Source organism: Columba livia, chromosome 18, assembly GCF_036013475.1.
Source record: "Columba livia isolate bColLiv1 breed racing homer chromosome 18, bColLiv1.pat.W.v2, whole genome shotgun sequence".
Taxonomy (NCBI): Eukaryota; Metazoa; Chordata; class Aves; order Columbiformes; family Columbidae; genus Columba; species Columba livia.
In genome coordinates this window covers 8,009,261-8,031,256 of record NC_088619.1, presented here as the reverse complement: position 1 = coordinate 8,031,256, position 21,996 = coordinate 8,009,261, and the positions used below count along the sequence as shown (strand labels likewise).

The 21,996-nt window shown below is 41.7% G+C and overlaps 1 protein-coding gene and 1 long non-coding RNA gene across 6 annotated transcripts in view; one reads left to right on the top strand and one right to left on the bottom strand.

The window, feature by feature from the left end:
• Positions 1-20,168, top strand: part of LOC135575770 (uncharacterized) — a 62,707-nt gene extending 42,539 nt beyond the window's left edge. Inside the window, exon 3 of the long non-coding RNA XR_010467041.1 lies at positions 19,768-20,168. This is a non-coding gene — a long non-coding RNA (uncharacterized LOC135575770). The remainder of the gene's footprint in view (positions 1-19,767) is intronic.
• The window catches only part of CA10 (carbonic anhydrase 10), a 162,367-nt gene extending 140,371 nt beyond the window's left edge, over positions 1-21,996 (bottom strand). Inside the window, exons 1-4 of one of the 5 annotated variants that reach the window (XM_065034788.1) lie at positions 21,897-21,996; positions 21,338-21,394; positions 20,524-20,652; positions 20,181-20,268 (exon numbers count right to left, since the gene is read on the bottom strand). In XM_065034788.1, coding sequence (XP_064890860.1) covers positions 20,181-20,241 — 61 coding nt within the window. In that variant the 5' untranslated portion in view covers positions 20,242-20,268; positions 20,524-20,652; positions 21,338-21,394; positions 21,897-21,996. Of the gene's footprint in view, positions 1-20,180; positions 20,653-20,748; positions 20,897-21,337; positions 21,395-21,478; positions 21,652-21,896 lie in introns of those variants that run through there. The other 4 variants (XM_065034787.1, XM_065034785.1, XM_065034784.1 and 1 more) reach the window with 4 other exon arrangements.

Genomic DNA, 21,996 nt, shown 5'->3' with positions numbered 1-21,996 from the left:
CTGTAATGTGAGCAAGTGTCAAGGTGATCCAGAAGCTGAGCAAATTTTAACTGGCTCCAAAAGCACAACAGTTCTGCAATCATGTCACCTCTGACCTCAAGCGCCAATCTTTCTCTTCTCCCCTGAACAACTTTTAATTCATTCCAGATTTTTAAAAAAATGACAAAGATATGCTAAAGCAGACTAATTAAGGAAAATATCAAACCTTAAACTCCAAATGCCTGCTTAAACCATAGCATCTCCATCCAGCCATGTTCTTGAATGTAGTGTCGCATCATGTGCACAAGTGCTGTGGTGAAAAGGGGTTGACAGTACTAAGTGACATGAGGGACACAGCACTGGCCTGTTTCCTTAGGACAACTATCACCCTGAACAGGCATTTTGTGTCAAAGCTGCTGCTTCATCATCCAACACCCCGTACCCTTCTCCCTGGTACATTTTCCCGAAGAAGTCGAAGTCTGGTCTGCAAACGCAGAGGTGCCATCAATTCACATGAAGTCAGTCAACAGAAACTAGTACAGTACTAGTCAGGTTAGTGTCACAACTGTAAACACAATTTCAACCACAAATCAACATAAATGAGGCCAGAATCCACTTAAAACGCTAACACAGGCATTTGCATTGGGTTTAACTAACTTAATAAAAAACTGGCATCATTTACAATATTTCAACTTTGAGTATCAACTAGCCGTAAGCCACCCTGCCTCACGTAAATCTACATTAAGAGCAATACAAAATTTGGACCTGGAAGCCTCAAGACCCTCAAGGCAGCTTTTTTCATTGCTTTATAGTTTGTCTGGGCAATTATTTCTGTGAAGTGCAGTGCAAAGTCCCACTATTCTGATTTGGCAGTGAGCTGTGAGTCAACCATCTTTGACCTACCCAAAGAGGGTTCTGCACACTAAGCAGCAGCATCCCTTTATTTTTGTATAACAATTAGAGGAAGACATTTTGAGATATTTCAGTAAACGGTACTGTAGAGATAGAAAGTACCTTTTAAATAAATTGCCTTTCTCTAGGCTTTGAATTAAGAACCACAGTCACTCCTAATGGATTAAAACATTACATGTTTTACTTACCTCCTACACATGCTTGTGTCCTTTTATAAAAGGCTAATACAGAAATTCTTTAATAGTCTTCCATGCATTAGCAGAGCTAGATGGTCTGTGATCATCAATACACAGATTAAGAAGCACTTTAGGGGCTGGATGAAGCGAGCCAGCACATTACATATGGCCTGCAGTCACATTAGTGTTATCCTATAGCAACAGGACAAAAACAAGATTGATTTTAATGTTTGCTCTTTTCCCTCAGAAAGATATCAAAGAGACCTGTCTGGACTTTAGGAAAGAAAAGGTTTCCAAACTTTAGTTTAAGCCACAGCAGGCAAGAGGGCTGCTGTCATTCCAAAGCTACGATGCCTCTGGGCATGGCTCCCTCCTGTGCACACAGACAAACTGGCTGGCCAAGGGTCTCATCTTCCACCTCAGTCTGATCAAACTGCACGATGACTTCAACAGAACACGACCTGAACGCAGACCTGCACCTAACAATGATATAAGAACCTAGTGGTTCTTAGGTTAGATAAGATAGGAGAAATTCAGATGGGGCCAATGCTTGGAAGTCGAAAGCTGAGTAAAAGGAAGGGGCTGGTTTCGCTTTACATTCCCCTCGAGATGACTATTTGAGTATTTTTTTTCCTTAGCCTAACACTTGTGACCGAGACAGAAAGTGTTGCAGCTTAGACGCCCCGTGCAGAAGAAAGCCCTCAAAGGCTCAGTAACTGAAGCCAACCAGGCAGTGCCATGAAAGGCCACTCCAGCCAGTCTTCCCAGCACTTCAAGCTAAAAGTATAATGGAATTTTAGTACAAGATTCAATGTCCCAAAATGTTTGATTATTGGGCATTCCTGAAGAAGTGGTGTCCCTTTTCTACATATGTGCAAATGAATGCCAAAAAAACATATTCCATACATTTTATTAGCCAATTTGTAGCCCCAGTGTACAATTTTTACAGTACTTCGACTTGCAAAGCATTTGATACATACAAAATATTTCTCCCATTGACCTGTTTTAACTGTAACTGCTCAGCACTACTGCAAATCAGGACTCGGGGGAAACAAGAAACACACAATTAGTGGCCACCCTTGGAAAGTTTGATTAAAGTGTGTTGCCAAGCAACACAAAATCTGGCAGAGACAGTGATAAAAGTCTATTATCTAAAGAAGCCTTAAATTCCTTTGTGATTATCTTTTCCTCTTCCTGCCATCCCCTCCTTTATTCACTGTGTCCCGTAACCTCTGCAATAAAATGAGAATGTGCTAAATCAGTGTCTTTTCCCACACAATCCTTGCATAGGCAATCATACTTTTGATATTTTCAAAGTGTGAAGACAACTTTAGATGGTGAGTGCGCACGAATTCATCACTTGCATCTTCCCTACTCTTATTTTTTAATAAAACTAATAAAAAATCTACCAAATCGCAAAATTATTGTACCTACCAATGTGATTGTGAGGTCAGGTCTCTACTCTCTTTCCTGTACCTCATTTTCTCCCCTCTTTCTCTCTGCCTGCCCCATTCCACAGAACCTCATTCGGGTGCAACCTCCTCCGCACCAACTCTCTGCTGGTCTTCCCAGCCCAGCACTGAGCGCAGCTGTCCTCAACCATTCCCAGTTAGAGCAAAATCCAGCTCAAAGCACTTCATTTGATAAAAATGTAGGCTCTGTAACATATTTCAAGCTCATCAAGGAAATCTGTTTCTCTCAGATGCTGACTCCATTTTTATCATACTTGCATATGCAAATATATGCATGCGTGTGATGCGGTATACATCTGTGTACAAATGTGCATACTATTTGCAACCAAAATAAATGTGAATGTAATTTATATGAAAAAGCAACAGCTGATCAGATCAAATAACCTGGGAAGAGCCCAGTAGATGAGACATAAGAGCTTCCTTTACAAGTGGGTTACTGAAGAACTTCTAGGACTAGGACGGGATGTGCTGGGGAAGTGAGTACTCAGACCAGCACTTGCAATGGTAAAAAGAAACTTGAGGAAAGGGGAAGGCACTGCATCAGCAAGGACAGAACCAGGGGCCACAGGTGCTGAGCTGAGCCCCTGATTTTTGGCGAAGGTCCTGAAAGTAATCCCAATGGGGAAAGACTGTGCAGTGGTGGCTAAGCTCTAAGCTCCCAACACCCATGGACACTTCTTGCTCCAGATCTTTCACATTCTCCTCCTTTCTCTGGCAAAGGATTTTCAGAGCTGCTTCATCTCCTATTATCCCATACCTTTTATGCAAAGGCAAACAAGTTTGGGAACTGTTTATCTGCAGCAAAATATTAGAAGAAAGAATACAAAAATAGGCAGTAAAGAGAGATCCTTAATCTAAAATCTTCCAGCAGTTACAGGAATCTCCTGAGCCAGAGGTTCCACTGTATTAACCTGGGAACAACTGAGAAAAATAGCCTTCTCACACTTGCTTCAAGTTCCCTTAGTACCTGCAGAGCAAAATAAGGCCCACAGCGCTCATTTCTGGGAACAGTCAGCCTACAGCTAGTGCAAGTCAGATGTATATTTAGCGAGATCAGTGGAGCTGTGCTGACTTACTGTGCACAATATTTAGGTTGGAGTAGCAACCAAAAGCTCCAATTAAAAGGAGAACTCCATCCTGTCAGATGAACTCCTACAGTCACGCGTGCCCTATCCCAGAGAGACAGGCCAGGCTGCCTTCAGATGCTGCTAATTGGGCTCTCCTTGAATCTGCAACATCTGCAGAATGTAGCTGTTTATTTACTCCACTGGACTGGAACATGAGAATTACTTTAGTCTATCCCTTGTGAAATGCAGGCCTTGCTAATACGCCAAAGGACAGAACTCCGAGTCTAATGCTAAGGTATAAAACATACCTTCATCCTCTAGAGTCTCAGTATTTGACAGGCTCATCAATTTCTGTCTATCATAAAAGAAAAGATCTCAGCCCTTTAGGCTCAATAAATAGCCCATTCATAGTTCAGACATCTTTAGCTGCCTACAGAAAGTTGCTAGCTCCATCCAGCTTTTTCAGGTGACATTTTGACCTTCCTCTCGTTTTGGGGAGGAAATTTGGGGAAGAGAAAAAAGATGAGGTAGTGTACATCCATCTTCCTCCTGTTTTATCCCACATCAGAAAGAAATGGACATTTTCTGGTGGACACTGGTAGGTAAATCTGCTCTTGAGTCAGCCCTTTCTGCTACAGCCTTTTCTCGTGCTTTTTTCAGTGTGATATTTACGTGTTATTTTAGACAACTTGTTTGAGTGTCTTCAACAATGAAGAAATGCTGATCATCTAAATATGATATGAGATCCATACTGTCGTTTACATCATAACTAATTAACTCTATAAGATGGATCATTAAGTTCATCATGAACATCTTTAAAGGAACTGCTTTGAAGCTGGTAAAAGAACAGAAACAAAGTCCAAGTCCCGAGTTTAAATGATGTATAAATTTCATCCTATAAATAACAAGTAGAACATTCTCTTGGGGGCAGTGGGAACTAAAACTAACTGTTGCCCTTCTTTGGGAACAGCTATGTTAGGCAAGGCACAAGGGAAAGGAGGCCACATAAAACACTTGTAATATTTCAGCATCACCAGAGTTTAACCTGAGAAGGCTTTTACTGGAAAGCTTCCAACTCTGCCAGCTCTTTGTTACATAGTGGATTCTATTCCACAGCTGAAGACCTTCAAAATAGCAAAACCAGGCAAAAGAAAAGCAGATTGACTTTTTGGCAGGAAGTCAATGTGCAAATACTAATGAAACAATCTCACTAAGCAGTCAGGGTCCTCAAAGGTCAACAGCTACATAGTGAAGAACTTTATAGCATTTATTTTATTAATAATTTTGTCTTCAAGGATTCTGACAGGTTCTGCGCTCTAAGTTAAGGGTTTAAGAAAAAAAAATCAAGACTTGATAACTGAACAGTCAAGTTCTCTATATCTCTATCTCTGTAATTCTTCAGACCAAAAGATTGGTTTTTGTCTTGTTCATACTGAAGCCACCAACATGATCCCTATGTATTTAGAACCAAAAGCAATAAGGAAAGTGGAAAGTCATCAGTGCTCTTCCTCATTTGTTTCTGGCAAAGTGCACTATGAAAGCCCCAATCTCAGTGCTATTATCCACTGCCAGCATCCTACCTGACGGTCTATATCCTCATTCTTTTCTCTATTCCTAGACTTTGCTTTTAGAGTATGAAATACCCCTAGCCAACAGAAAATCATAAACACAAATACAAAATACTGGGAGAGAGTACTGAATTTCCACTCCTCTCTATGGCCATTTAGACCAGCTCAAACACAGAAGGGTGGAAGTGTTTTTTTCCTGTAACAACAGTAGAGCTAGATCTCATTTCCAGTTAATGTACTATCCACTTTATAGCTTCCTTATCCCTAACACAGGTCAACTATGAAAGAAATGTGAACTAGATCCTAACCTTCCATGAACCACAGAATCGACAACAACTTAACCTTTCTGATCCAACACTTTACCAGAGAAAATAAAAGCTTAAAAGAAACGAGATGGGAGCACCTGTTTCTGGCTATATTGATGTGTTTGGGATTGCTAGTTAGATCCCATCAGTTCCAAATCAGAGTAATAAAGAAGCCAAAATGAGAACTCTTATCTGCTAGCTGGATTTCTGCGTCTCTCTCCACCAACGTGAAACATGGAAAGTGAATTCCACGCTGGCACTGTGGCCTTTTGACTCGCACATCAAAGCGCTGCCTCTTCAGACAAAGATACATTGAAGTTGAGAAAGACTAAAAGTAACATCTATATATCTAATCTATTTAAGAATGTCATCACTGCAGACAGGACAGAAGAGCTAAGCATTATAGAGAAAGTGATCTCAAGGAAAAGCAAAAGTACCTCAGATGACACATGTAAATAGAGGTGGGAAATTACATATAACTGATTTGTAGGTTTTATGTCCAGCATTAAGACATTTGTACAAAAAGGGAAGAACTGTTGTCTCTGCCACTACCATGGTGCAAATACAGAAAGTATAAAAGAAACACAGACATTTTACCCAGTCTGTGAGAAAGTGGCTCATACCTGGACTTGGCTAAATTAGAAATATTTCACCAGTATATTTGTAACTCTACTGCTATAGCACTCAAAACACACTGACAGTGACAACTGCTCATGAATAGCACAGCAAGTTCCAAGCTTCTAAGCGCTTACTGCAGTAACATGGTCTGTTTCCCAACATCTTTGCAGTCCTTGGAGAGGTGTAAATGCAGATTTAATGAGCAATGCATACCATCTGTTAATATTGCCTTTAAGAGCAACTGAGAAAAAAACAGCAATACCAGAGTGCAAGAGATGGCAGAAGCTTTAAAAAAATGGACTATCAATAATAGGGTTCTCTGTGTATGATTGCTGTAAAAACAACCCCCCAAAATGAGCAGACCACATGTTTATTTTGCAACTGTTGAAATATATAAGTCAGTTTTAAACCCAGATTAGAACCATGCACTTAACACTCAGGTTAATAGAGCTAGTGGGCTTATTGCCTCTGATCAAAATCCCAAGACCTGACCCTCCAGTACCCACACTCTGGGCCTGCTCCTTTCTCTGACAAACTAGAACAGATCTTTTGAGTTACGCTGATTTACCTAAATACAGGATCTGGCTGCTTGTTAGTGCACACTCAAGCCAAGCGGGTAAAAACTGCTGTCATTCTAATAGAGCAGTATTTCTCACTTACTCAGTGGGGTTATAAATAACTACATTGGACACCAGACAGTGGACAGTCAAGCTCCTGGTCCCTGAACTGTCTAAACAGAGAAAGCTCTGTCTGACAGCACAATACATTTTCAGCTACTAGCTTGGGCAGTTCAACGTAACCCTGTGCAGTCGCTCAGTCACAAATGTGTTACAGGGACACAGAGAAACTACCTGGTGTCTCTCCACTCAACAAATCCTTCATTTGTTTGCTATGTGAACCTGATGAGGCAGGAAGAACTGCTCAGTGGCTGGCCTAAGTGCTAGGGAAAGATCAGGGTACTGCTTTCCACCCTACTGCGGGCCTATAATTTAGACTCAGGTCTAAATCACTTGCGACATGCAGTTGAAGCTTTGAAGTCTGTGTGTGAACCTGCAAACATTAACTCTGTTATGTTGTGAGTTTAATTAGTGTCTAGTTCTCACAAATTAGTCTCCTACAGAACATGACCTGAGGACATGCCTCGTGTTTAGCTCCTATCAGCTGTTTATATCATAAATAAGAAAGAAGCCACTTCTTCCTTTCAGTGTCACAATAACTATTCTCATTGATCTATTCACCTTAGCCACTGTGACTGTTGTTTTCATTTTTATAATTAACTCTAATTTCCTATAGGACAAGGACTGTATTTCCTAATAGCTGCCAGGAGAATAACTTCTTCTTTTTTATCCAGTCATATACATTTCAGTCTTACATTAATATTTTCTTCTTCCTCAAGAGAGCTTTGAGAAATTGCCAAAAATCCATTTAAATGCTTTGGGTGTACTTCCACAGTCCCAGTTTTATTTGAAAACAATATTAAATCTGGAGGGAAAGAAATAACTGGAGGTCCATAGTTTGCATGATAAGTTATCTCTGGCCTACTTTATCCTACGCATCTTTGTGACAAGAACAGATGTAAAAGCTCTTTGCAGTCCTTAATCAAAACATACTACTACTGAGATAACCAGAAGGCAAAAGAATAAGCCAAGTCACTAGGGCTCAGAAACAGAGATGGCTGCATGAAATCAAGGGTACATTTTAATCACTAGAATTCACTGACAGAGTTGTAAGTCAATTATAAAATCAAAGCCACGTTACCTTGCTATCTGTTAATATAAACATGCAGAATACATATGTAGTAATTTAATAATAATAAATTTATATGAAAAATTGATCCTTGAAATCAGAAACTCATTGTTTCTCAATTATTTTACTGGGTTATTAATTTATACAAACTACAAATACATATATATTTAATTTCTATTGTTCTTCTTTGAGCCTCTACTAATGCCAGCTCATATCTAAACACAGTAAATCTTTCTTCACCCACATTCATTTAAAATGATACACACTTCTACCGTGCTATAGAATAGTAGAAATAAAAAAGTATCAAGTTCCCTTCCATTCAAGAATAGCCAAGATCACTGTCTCAAAGATCAATAAATAACAGGATACTGCTAACACCGAACATCAAGAAAGATAGTTAAAACCATTACAAATCCATATCTCTCAGCAACTTAACAGTCTATAGGTTCAGTCAATTTAAAAGATCCAGGAACAGGGGTTTAGTGGATTAGTAACAACAGACCATTAATCTCTGCAGCCTCAATTTTAATCCAGCAATGACCAAAGTGATTGAAAATCATTCTGACCACATGACTAGTAAAGCTCCTACGCATGGTTCCCTCACATACCTGAATTGCAGCAGAGGTCACAGGATGTTTCTAATGGGACTATTTACCAAGAGACTTCTGCTTAATACTTAACTAAACCCAATGCCCACATTTTTGGCAGAGTAATTCCACTGCACACTGCTCTGTGGACTAAGAGCTGATTTGAAGATTTTATTTTGCACTTTATTTCAGCCTCTAGTAGCAAAGTTCGCTTTTTGTTTCCTGGCAAAATATCCAAAGAAAACTTGTGTAAAACAAATCCTTTTTGTTTCTACATAAGATTTTAAATAAACGTGTAGGAATTGATGACTGTCATTCCAAGCAAATGCCAGGAGATTATTTCTGTGCAGTTTATATAATACAAGTGAATGTTATATCCAAAGCACTTAGAAGTTTTAAAAATAATGCAATAGTATTATGTCATATACTCTGTTTTTATCCATAAGAATGCTCTATTTCAAAGATTTAAAGTTCTGGAGTATTCATTTACTAGAATAAATTCTAGAATCAATTCTTAGGTGCCCAGTACTATGATGATGTGATTAAGACACACTTCATCATTTGGTCCTCCACAACAGTTATCAGCATATACATCAGTAAAGAAGCCATTGAAAGGGACACATTTCAAAAAGGATTTCAATTCAACTGTTATTTGCTGTGGTCTGAAATCTGAGTCACAGGTTCCTTCTCAGGAGTACTGAAAGGAAGATGCTGACTACCTTGTCAGATATGCTCTTCTATTGTATTATTGCAAAGTAAATCAGTATTTAAAAGCATAAACCACAATAGACACAGAAGGTCCCAGTACATAAAGAATCAAAATGGGAGAGTTACAAGCAGGAGTTGTGGGAGCTACTTGCTGCTGTTTGTGAAGCATCAAGTTGAGCCAAAGCAGGACAGTGGCTGGAGGAGGGAAAGGAGAAAGGTTGCAGGCTCTGTGCCCTTTGGTAGATCTAGCCCCAATACATAAATATGTTGTAAATGTATTGTAGAGCTTGTCCAGCCATTTTTATAAATAATGCAGTACTTATGTAAACTTTCTTGACCATAGTAGAAATTTATTCATAGTACAGTATATTATATGAAGCCTTATCGCATTTAAAATGTCAGGAATTTTTCTACTGATACATACTGAATATGCTACCACCTTCTCTCAGCTGCAGAGAGGATGTGTTTGGCTTGTTTTGGTCCCAGAAAAAGGAATAGACAGAACCTCAAGTATTTGTATGTATCCCCCACAAGAAGTTTCCTGTATCGGTCTGACTAAACTCTGCTTGTGCAAATTGTCCCTGACCAGTCACCCCGTGCAGCCCCACAGCCCAGGTCTGGACACACGGGGTCCTCTTTGTATCAGGACTCAAGGCTTGATCAAAATAAAATTCAGATTTGGGCTGGGAAAAAATGGTTGATGAGAAGCCCACACAGCAAAAGCATCGTGTATTATTGCTCATCTTTTGTTATTTCACTTCCTAGCTTTTTGGTTTTGTTTACCATAGCACAGGGGAAAGTTGTTTACTATTGTGAGAAATGGTGTCTGTTTCATTCAGGGCATCCATAAAGCAAGAATTAACAAACTACAATCCAGATTATTTTAATTCTGATTGTACAGTTTCTCTTGTGACGTTAGTCATACCAGAAAAGCCTGTATCTTCACTTTACCACACAAAGAACTGACATAATTTTACCTGGATAAAAAACTGTTTTCTACACAACTGTATAATTTAATCAGGAATTATGAGAACTTCTGCTCATTTTAGCTGGGCTTTTCCAAAGCTTTTGTATTATTCATGCAGTATACCACTGCCCCTCCTTGCTTCAGCAAAGCACTTAAGCACATCCTTAATATAAGTTGTTTTATATAATGACTTATTAAGACTTATATACAGCAAAACACTTAAGCATGTCTTTCAAGTTTCGCATTTTGCTGAATCTGCGTATTAATGTATCACAATAAAACCTAGAGAGAATGACTAAGTTTTTAGTTCACAAGTATGAAAACATACTTGTGTTACCTAACAAAAATAAATCATATTATTTATTACTCTGTTTTGCATCCTGTTCCACAGTGAGCTAAATACCTGTGACTCTAGAGCAAAGGCACAATTACAGACTGGCAAAGATGAATTGCTAACAACTTGGAGAGAGTGCCATGGGGGCTACTGAAGATAAAAATTATGCATCTGCAGATAACTTTAAATCCCACTTGCAATTATTAACTGCCACATAGTACCCCCAGGATCATCTGAGCAAACAAGAGGAGACTGTGGAGTCCTTGTAGATTACTTTGTTTTCCAGCAGGCATGCAAACATACTCTAACAATAACAAACTGCTTATAAATATAAATGTGAACAAAACCAAAAAAAGCAAATGGTAAATGCACTGGAAAAGAAAAAGTGGGAGTTAGAGACATCATGGGCAAAATGCCCTGGGGTGAGAATTTCACCCCCCAAAATCAATTCACAGACTATCCAACAACAGCATCAGTACGCAAAGGAACCTGTTGGTCTGATACTGCTGAGAGAATAGATTTCAAAGACAAAATTTAGGGCCAAAACCTCTGGTGCCCTTAACTTTCTGTTGTCACCGACATCCACACCAAGTGGATGTGAAACATGAGGCAAGCAAAGTCCTGCACTTTGAGGAACCTATTTGTTACTCGTAGTCACAAAAAAGCCATAAAGAAGCCAACTGAATGAAAGTTAATAATTTTAGCAGAATTTAAACAACACACTTTAATGGAGAATCCTTGCATCAGTCTAAATTTTACCTTAAAAAAAATTTACCTGGAAACAAAGTCAAACTCTAATTGATGTAATTCTTAAATATATCATAACTATATCTCATGGTAACTTTACTGATATTACTATGAAGAGGAAAAATACCTTGTAGTACCCAGGCAGAGAGAGAAGGAGGGACCCGGCTTCGGAGAGGACACATCAAGCCCTGTTCTGTGACCCTTCACTCCCAGGGAAGCCACACAAGTTTAAACACTGGGGATAAATCTAGGTGAAGCAAATTGCATGAAGTCAAGAGGCAAGGGAGCGGAAATGACCTTGAACTCGCTGCTCAGCTGGGCTTCAAGTTCTAGAGGTTTAAAAATGGTAGTTTTCTATTTCTTGGGGCCAGACTGCCACATTTCATCATCCACTGAATGTGAGTGTGCCCAGCTGCAGCCATCCCCCCTCCAGACAGAAACCAGAAGGCAGCACTAGCACAGGGCTCGTAGAAACCCCTTTCAGGAGGAAGTTTCTAGCGGTTTGCTAGGGCGGTCACCTTCCGGCGGGAAAGTCTCCCACCATGAGGACCAGGTGCAGGGAGAGCCATGCAGGTCAGCTACCCTCCTGCCATCGCCGGGGACATCTGTGGTGAGGAAACACGTCCTTAGTGGGGAGGCAGGCCCATGGTCAGGGTGGTTAATCCGGTCAGCGAGGTGAGGCGAGGAGCAGCAGGGCAGAAGGATGAGGGCTGGTGAGGAGCTGAGGTTTAAAGCAGCTCATAGCCGCCGCAACACCAGACATGGCTGCTCACGGTTGTCCCCACAGCCCGACCCAAGGCTGCTCTGCTGTGCAGGATCAGAGCTGACGTGGATGAAGCAGCTGGATCCCTGGGGTGGGCGACAAGGCGCCTGCGGTCCCATCCCAGGGGCTGTCACTGTCTTCCCGCCTAAACCCAGTGCCATGGAGCCCTCCTGCTCACCCAGTTCGGCGAGGTGGTTCACTGCTCAGCGGGGAGATTCTGCGTCATACTCCCACCAGAAAGAAGGTGCAAGAGTAATCCTAGTGCTACAAGGCAGAAATGAGAGTGAAAATGGACTGTAATTACTTAAATTGCTGCTGCGTGAGCTTTCACATGACATTTTACCTCAGTTTCTCCATCTGTGAAAGTGTGGCAATCACTACATGCTCCCTGCAAACTGCTCCAAGGTCCGCCACCAAAATTTTTTCCCCCTGTTTTGACTGAAATATAATGCAAAGCTCTTCTCATTCATACCTTTCATTCTTAGAAAAATTCAGACTGCACATTGCCATTCAGAGAAATCTGTCAGTAGCTGTTCACACCCTCAATCAAACACCTTTTCTTTCCAGCAGCATCAGCCTTTCCATGACTGCAGCTTCCCACATGGGAAATAACACATTTTGCCAGCAAAAGGTATGGCTTTCCACCTATGTATGAGCAAACAACTCATTCTCCACAAAATTTCACTTTCGGGGGACACTACTAATGTATCGTTATCCTTTTCAGCCAACATGCACAGATCTTCAGCAGCACCTTTTTCCTAAAGAGAGAAGCTTTCTTGTCTCTGCCATAATGACAAATGCCAATAAATGCTCTTTGTAGCAGCCCAAGCATGTCACCTTGACAAACAAAGTTCAGCTGTGGCCGTGGCCACCGGTCCTGACCCGCTCCTTCAGTCACCCAAGCGCCATCTTACCAGCAGTACAGCTCTTGGGCAGGTTTGCCAGAGGACATGGTCATTGCAACATCACTTCAAACTGTGCAGTTTTCCACTGTCAAACGTACCAAAAGACCTTTTTCCATTATTCATTATCTTTTTATTTTAGTATTAATACGGCAAATTCTGTAGGATTCCTGCTGTGCTAGTCTTTCTGCTCATGGCAGAACAGAAGCACTCCATTCTAAGGACTGTTCTTGAAGCAGAACAGAGCACTATAATAGTTAGCAGTAGGAAATAAAGTAGAAACAACCCACAAAACTGACAAGATGATTTTTCCAAAACTATGTTTTCCCTCTAAATCTTTCTACTAAAACACTACTTTGAAAAGCTAGAGATGTCAACACATTTAGAGGCGAAAAAAAGGATAACATTGCTTAGCTTCCTCCTCCCTGCATGTGCTTAGAAGCCACTTTGGACCAGTCAGTGCACAACTCTATCTCTTCCATACTTAAAAGCCAGGTGACAAACATCCAGTATTCTGAGCTTGATCAAGTAAAGCACTAATGATAAAGGGAGGAAGAAAGAATGCCAAAATGAACAGATAACATTATGGGTATTATCTCTCATTATTTTAGCATCTTCTTTAAAAGTATATTCTAATTAGTTATTCGTGAATTACAGCTGCTGTGATATTTTTCTGGCAATAATGTTACAAAATATAAATTGTGGGCATTTAATACTAGTTTTACTACAGAAATACAGGTGTTACAGATCCATGTATCTAAACCAGAAACATTTTCATATGGAAAAATAGATCAAATGATTAAAGCATTTCTTCAGTTCCCGCCATTGCTTTCAGCATGCTGTGCATCTGGGACCTGATCACCTTCAATTTTTCAAGAACAATAAAAGAAAAAGGAAAATTAAATATTTTAGGGCTGTAATCCTGGATAGGCTGTACCTGGTACCCAACAGGAGCACAGAGACCTGCCATCTAAAGCTTTAAGTTTTCACAATTTGTGAGGCCTACATCTCATTAACACTAAAGCCATTTATAACGCTTTCAGAGTTCCAGCATCTTTTAAGGTGTGTGTAAACATAGGTTTCCTTATGCCTTCTTACTTCACCTGCCAATTGCCAAGCAGTGCATGAAAACGTTTCCCATATTGACAAATATAAAGTTTACACTTATGGGCACCCGCGTGCCTATGAGGCACCCAGTACTTGCCTACCTCACCAGAAAGGCTACTGTCCTGCACAGAACATAGGTCTAGAATGCTTCAGTCCTCAATTTTTATGGCAATAATAACTCAGAATTTTACCTTCAAGAAATTCCATGGAAAGGCCCTTGATAGCTTTTTAACCATCCATGGTTAACCCAGGAATAAGATATTCTGCTACTTTGAATTCAAGTGTAAACAGGCTGGGCTGTAAATTCTCCTAAATACCAGATTATGTATTTCCTATTTATTTACCATTAATGTTTCAACTTACCTATCACAATGGAAGCTTTTTTGCTGATAGTCTCCACTATATGGACAGGTACTTTTGCACTTTCTTGTGGCACTACGATGGAAACACAGTCACACTATACTGTGTTCCCTCTAAACAAGTCATTTAAAATTTCTAGTTCCTTCCAACATGAAGTATAGTTAAGATAAAAACAAGATAGGAGCAAAATATCATTTATCGCAGTATGTCAGTGTTGTCTGTAACTAACTGTCATCTAGTTTTGTCTGCTGCTTGTGCCGGTAATGAGATAATGATAAAACAGTTTTATATAGTCTTCTATTAACAGCCCAGATGGGCCAATCATCCACTTCAGTCTTTGTCATGTTAAGTTCTGCCACAAACAATCAGTATGGATGAAAACAGCAGCTCTCTTCTCAGCTAAATTACAAGCTTTCACCCAAGTAAGAAAGCGATACTTTGACCAACAGCAACAAATAAGCAAAACAGCCTTTTAGGTTAAGCGGGAGTTCCTCGTTCATTAGTATACAAGGAATATTCATAATGCAAATGGAAAGCCATTTCAGTTCTTGCTGAGTTTAAAATCTAGCTGTCATAACTTAAAAACTGAAACCTTTCCAAGAATATCAAGGGTAAAACTTCTCTGTAACATCAGTTGTATCTTAAAGATTTAAAGAATACCCTTAAATTGAGAGTGCTCATTTGAGTAGGGATTTTATTCCTGTTTTTATAATAATAATTTTGTCTTGGGATGCTTGATATCTAGTTCAGTTGCATTAACAATGAGGCAACACAATAAGGTGAAGAGGTCCCTTCAAAAACTGGGTATCTTCATCACTGAGATTTGGAAAAGGAGCAGTTACCACTTCCTTTCTGTCAGTTTATTAGATGGAAAATAGCTCAGCATAAGATGTGCTAAAGTATTCATAAATGTTCCCTTCTACTACCTTTACATGAGCTAAAAATATACGTGTGTTGTTTTGGCACTTTAGCGCCTATCTGGTCACACTTTAGCTGTAAAACTAACAATAAAAATAGAATGCTGAAAAATACAGGACACACACACACAAAAGTAAAGCACACATTTATAGGAGACTACAAGGCTATTTCCATAGAATTTTAAAGCAGAAACATCTTCACACCTTTTGAAAAGGCAGCACCATTTCTGAAGTGAGAAAGCATTCAAGTGCTAAGGAACTGAGAGTCTTTGGAACCAACATATGGGCTCCATCCTGTGTTTGAATGTGAGCAGGAGGACTGAATCCACGTGGATTTGCAGCAACATCAACAAACTCCATGCAGGCATGACGGTTTGCCCACACACATGAAGCTGTGGATATGGGACAAAGCAGAAAAGAATACTGTAGTGGATTGGATGCCAAAAGCTCTTAGTTACCAAGATGCACCAGGCTGCATGCTATACCCTCCTATATGCCTAACAATTACTTTCATATATATATATATATATATATATATATGTATATGTATATATCTGTCTTTGCTATGAATAATTCCTTCCTGATATTACATTTCTTACTTAACAAAACTACCAGAAAAAGCTATTTCTGTGAAACTATTCAAGAAAATTTAACTTGGCTTCAACATTTTTGTCCAAACACAATGAACCGTTCCCTGTTAGTTACTGATGGACATTAGAGCCTTGATACTCTTCTCTTCAACAAGACTATTTTAGCTTGGATTCCCTCAGGTTGTACAATGCTAAGAGAAGGAGCTATCAGACCTTACAGACCATCATTCAGCAGATAATTCAAGCCCTGGCATAATTTAGAGTTCCTATAGGACAACTCTGTGTTATGCCAGGTAATAAGAGCTCAGAGACCACAGAAGCAGCAAGACAGAAAATTGAATGTGGGAAAGAAAAAGAACACAACACCCTCAGCCCTCAGTGCCTCGAGATGCTACATCATATGTTCAATAGACAGTGGAATTCCTCAATACGCAGGATGTTTTTTTATACCATCTTAGTTGCTCACGATACATGATTTCTGACCCCTGTGTGCTGCCAAATAGGCTGAAGAATTTACATCATAAAAGGGACCTGCCCCTATGTGACTTGAGGACGACACCAAAGGATTAACATACTTCCAAATAGTAAGAGAGCTGTAGGGCTTGCATGGATTTCACCCATATTAGTTCCCACAAGCCAAAACAATAAGAGGTAATACATCAATTCATATGAAGCCACAAAGATGTGAAACATGCAGGTTCTATAGATCACTTTGTTGATGGATTAACAGAAAATGTACATAGAAACCTTCTTAATCAATGCCCACAACAGTAGCATTTCCTTATTTAAATGAAGTATCCTGCAAGGATTTGAAAACAGCATCCTCATTTGTTTCTTGAAATTGATTTTTAATAACTAGAATCACAAAAAATTGCTCCTGGTTTATACAAATGACTGTGCAAGCAAAGGTGGCAGCCATAATGGCATGAACAACATCCCACCCGAGAACGCTAACGCTAATTAGTCTTTGGTGGTATTCTTACTCAGGAAGGAAATTCTAGACATCATGCCAACACCACTTATCCTCCTCCTATATAAACAGTATAATCCCCATGCCACGATTATCTGCATCTTCAAAGGAACCACAACCAGAGAGGTCTTACTTCAGCATTCTGTCTGCAGGACATCTTCACTTCCCCTACCCTGTGCTCCTTCTGTGCTGCAGTATCAGTAAAAGGAACAAAAACTCAAAAGTCATAATACAAATCATGACTATTTTTCCTCAGGGACTACAACTCAAAGGCATAAATATGCATCATGACTTAGAAGGAAAGACAGGGCTGTAATTTCTTTCTAAAGGTTAGAAATTGGTTTTGTGGTCCTTCAATCTGTTATTTATTTGCATCTGCACAAAGAAACTAGATTCTACTTTCAAATAAGCAATTTCAAGTAGCAAAAGCCTTAATTCGGTATGTCAAGAAAAAAACAACATTGGTTTTACAAAGTTTACAGATATATTATTTCCCAAACATAAGGGCCAGTAACTGAAAAAATATATACTCCTAAATCTCAGTATCATTTCTTCCAAATCAAGCAATCTACCATACATACAGGTAATTGACTGATAAAAAATGTTAGGTATAAAATATTTTTAAAATATATATGCCTCTTTTTAATAGATGCAATTACTTTCCATATATTAAGTGTCACAAAAATTCGTGCAAGAGAAACCAAAAAGCCAATTGTATAACTTCATTATTTATTTTAATTAAGAAACACAGCATAAGTGCTACATTCAGCATAATTTATATTTAAACATCATGTAAATACATAGCAAAAGACAATGTGACATCACATTGAACTTGTGTTTAATAAATAAGTTTACTAATAATGATAAGCTAATGTAATAGTTCAGTGACTGACATCATCCCTTCGAACAGCAGCATTTAATAAGCCCTAATCCAAATAACCACTGGAATTAGTAGGAGGGCCATCCCAGGTTTAAATAGACACTGAATCAAGCGTTTGCTAATGTTCAGGAAAGATCCATGCACAGAAGACCAGTCGTGTATCTTCATTGCTGAATGAACCGATTTAATAAGATAGAAAAAAAAATATGCTACCACTGCATTCCTTAATTGGCATCCCTGTAATTGCAGCAGTGTGCTCAACTAGTGGGTTTTTAAAGTAACATGTTGAATGAATGACCAGTGCTGAAGTGCTAAAAATACCCAGTTCCTGGAATCCAGTGTTGAGGCAAACCTTAGCAGGCTTCATTACGCCTTCTCTTACTTGCACTGTTAGCCAAACATCCCAGCTACATTATATGCTACACAACATAGTGTAAAGAGGATGGCAGGGGAAAGATACAAAGCATTACTGCCAGTCAGATATCTACAGATCTTGATCCTTTTTACCGAGATGACAAATACTAAGGATTCCTGAAAAAATAAAATCCTTAGGAATCAAAAAAAAAAAAAGCTAAATGCATGCACACATCATCTGTGTGTTTAAAATCAATCATTTGAAACCACAGCTTTAACCATGCAGCAAAAGCATCCCATCATTCACTTTTTCACTTCATTGCCCCCCCCCCCCCCCCCCGCAAAACAAAAAAAGTAAAAAAGAAAACAGAGGCGGCTATCAGGGCAGATATCAGTCTGTTCTTAGTGTTAGAGGGAGATGGAGAGCTGCTGCAGAACTGATCCTACTATCCATTTCAGAAGCCTGGGTTCCCACATCTGAAGATGAGGAAAAGAGGGGGAAGATTAGGAAACACTGGCATCTAAATGTGTGCCATAAGGACCTGCACAGACCGGGACAGCTTCTTTTTGTCTCAGGATATTACTGTCAGAATGGCCAAGAAAGCGACAAGCTTCATTTTTCCATTCTCACTGTAGTACCTGAAGAAGTGCCTAATTTGAAGAGAACTGGACAGGTGGCATATCACGCTGAGCTAAACAGATAAGTGTGAGATTTAAATGACAAGAGGCAGCAGGTTTTGCTGTTCTAAAGAGTGAGAGAGTGAATTATTCTGTTAGTACCAATGGGCACAAGTGGAAGGTCAGCCTGGGGTGCTGCCAGTGTCACCCAGGTGCCTGGTGGCAGACTGTGTCAGTGTATAGGGATAAAAGAAGGGCTGAGGTACCTCACAGGCCAATAGCAATGCTATTTGCTCAGGAATAAAAAAGTTTTGGGGTAGGTGCAGGCAATGCAAATGAACATAAATGCTGCCACCCCAAATGTGAGTGTGTCACCAGTCCAAGGGCTGTAAGGGTGATCAGTCAGGAGGTGCTGCAGAAAGCACAGTGGGGACAGGCACTGCCAGAGTGAGCTGCTGCAGGGGCTGGGGGCTGCGAGCTGGCCCAGGCCAGTCCCTCCAGCATCCCAAGGGAGCTCTGGAGCTCCATCTCCCTAAGCACCTCTAGGCTGGACACCGAGATGTCTACCAGGACTCCCTGCCTCTCCCCTGCAGTGCCTCCCCTGTGCTGCTGGCGTTCCCATTTCCAGACTTACGCAATGACTTGAGGGCAGAAGCTGCCTGCAGAGAAGTGGAACAGCAGGAGATACAGGCAACCTGGATCCCCACGGGGCTTCCTGAGGTGTCCCAACCTAGAGAACTGGCCACCTCCCCACTCCTGCCTCCTGCAACATCATTATTCCAGCATGACTGACATGACAAATTAACGAGGCAGCCAGGCCTTTTGCAGTAGAAGGGAGTGTTTTCCCCAAGAATAAATTGTTCCAATCCTTTACGCTAGACACCCGGCCGTGCCTATTCATTAATTGGACAAGCTCTAGTGACAACTGAAATTACCCGGCTTCTGCATACTGGAGGGGAGAGAGATCTTTGCAAGCTTAAAATGAGAAGCTTAAAGCTCAAACCTAGCAGTTCTTTGGATGGGGCTATATTTTTTTAATGCTTATTTTCAGAGCACAGCCACACTAAAGCTCCGTTTAAAAGCAGAAGCATGTTCTTCAGTGTCTTTCCTTCCTTTGCAGACCCTGAATTGTGGCACCAGAACATGACAACTACAAACCTTTTAAGATCCACGGATTAGCCGAGTTTAAGAACTTCAGGAGCTATGAAATTCTGGGATTACTGAAATGTTGAGATTAATTATCACAATCAGGTACATCAGGAATTATAAGTATGTGCTTAATCAGTACACTGTGGTTATTTATTGCAACCAATGTATCATAATTACTACACAGGCATTGGAATTAAGGGGGGTACTGATAGTTGTTGATTTCTGTCACGACCCACTGACAATACATCCTTCACGGATTTTTCAGCTACTGTTTTGATTTGCGTTTAACTGTACCTCCTGCCCCTTGCTGTGGGGAAGCCTGAGAACTCTGTATGGCATTTCTCCCCCCTGCCCCCCCTCGCCCTTTCTGTGCTAGCTGCGTACCTGAAATGCAGACGATGAAATTCGCTTGCAGAAGAAAAAGCACCTCCCAAACAATTTCCATCCTCCGATTCTCATGCCAAGTGCATCCCTCGGCGAAAAAAAATAACAAAGATCAATATCGCACTTTGAACGATCCCAGTAAATTTCCTTTCGGACTTGCAGACTGTATTCCCCAGATGTGCTGACAACACATGTCCGAGCTCTCTGCGTGGCTCAAGCGATATCCCTTCCCTTCCTTCGCCCTCCAAAAAAGACCACGAAGCCAACTGCCAGCACCGGGCTCTTCCTCCACGAGTGAGAAAAAAATCCACCAGATTTCCCAACAAGACATAAGACAACAAACCCCAACCGATCCGGTCCGGAGAGTCTCTATTCCAGGGTGGCCAGGTGCAAGTTAACCCCAAACTCTGCACGTCTCAGCGGGGCAGTGCCAGCATGCCGGGGGGAGGGGAGGGGGTTTCCTCTCCTGCTGCTACAAAATGAGCGGAAAGAGATTAATACCCGCTGCAACGCATCCGCTCCCACCCCCCATCCTCCGTCCCCCCCATTTCCCCGCATGGTACCGCACCTCCACGGCGCGGAGCACGTAGCAGCCGCCGCTCCCCAGCCCTGCCGGGGTGTCTGCAGTCCCCGGCGAGCCCCGGCGCTTTCCGCCAGCCGACTGCAGGGGTCGGTCTTGCCCCGCACACGGAGCTGCCCTTCCCCGGCCGGGATGGCCCCGGCGCCGCGACCACCCCGCCGGCCCCGGAGCTCGGCGGCACGAAAACGCCCCGGGCGGGGGCGGGGGGTTGTATTACATCGGTGGTCGTCCCCGTCTTCCCCCCACTCCAAATCTGGATTGCAGAAGCCGAGAATCTGCAAGCAGCGGGGCTTTGGCGTGCATCGCCGGCCGGGCTTCGCTAAGAATGTCAATATTTTAAAACTTATTTAAACAAGAAGGAAAAGAAAACGCAAAGGGAAACTTCTCGCGGTTTTGGTGGTAGGAAGGGCAGTAAGAGGATGCAGCGAAGAGTTACCGAAGTACTTGCACTGCAATGCACTGCAATTGCGTTCCCCAATCCACAATACTTCTGCATAGATTTCACCCCCCCTCCCCGAAAAAAAAAAAAAGAAAAAGGAAAAAATCAGTGGCAGTTTTGGGGCAATCTCTTACTTACCCTCAAATCCTCCTGCTTTTTATTTTTTTTTCAGCTCATCGGATTTGCCACTTCTGCCTGCAGTCCCAAAAACAAATCGAGGTCAAGCTCCGAGCCGCTTGCTGCAGCCACCTCCCACCCCCTTTAGCTGTAAGGAGGTACCATAGCTCGCTGGATTTTCCCCTTCCTTCCCTCTATTCCGCCTATTTCGCCGTTTCCCCGAGCGGCGGACCGTGCTGCGGGGAGCCGCGGGCCGGCGGGCGGCAGCGCCGGGCACGGCGGGGGCTCGGCGGGGCTAGCGCGGCGCGGCGCGGCGGCGCGCACGGGCGCGGGCCGGCGGGCGAGCGCTCCGCCGCGGAGGCGGTGCCTGGGCGGGCGGCGGGGCCGCACCGCGCCTGGGGGGTCTGCGGCTGGGACCGGGCCGGCGGGAGCCGGAGGAGGGTGGGAAAGCAAAAAACATTTTAAAAAAATCTTCCCTCTCGGCTTTCTTCTCAGGCACATTCCAGAAGGTGCCGCTCACTTTGTTTAAAATGTGGGTGCAATTTTATCTTTTTTTTCCCCCAGAAAAAAAGAGGTGCACCTGGCGCGGGGAGAGGTTGGGCTCCCTTCCTGCGGAAAGGGAAACTGGGCGCTCAAAGGCAGCGCTGGCAGAGCCGAGGGGCTGCGGGCTGGGGAGATGC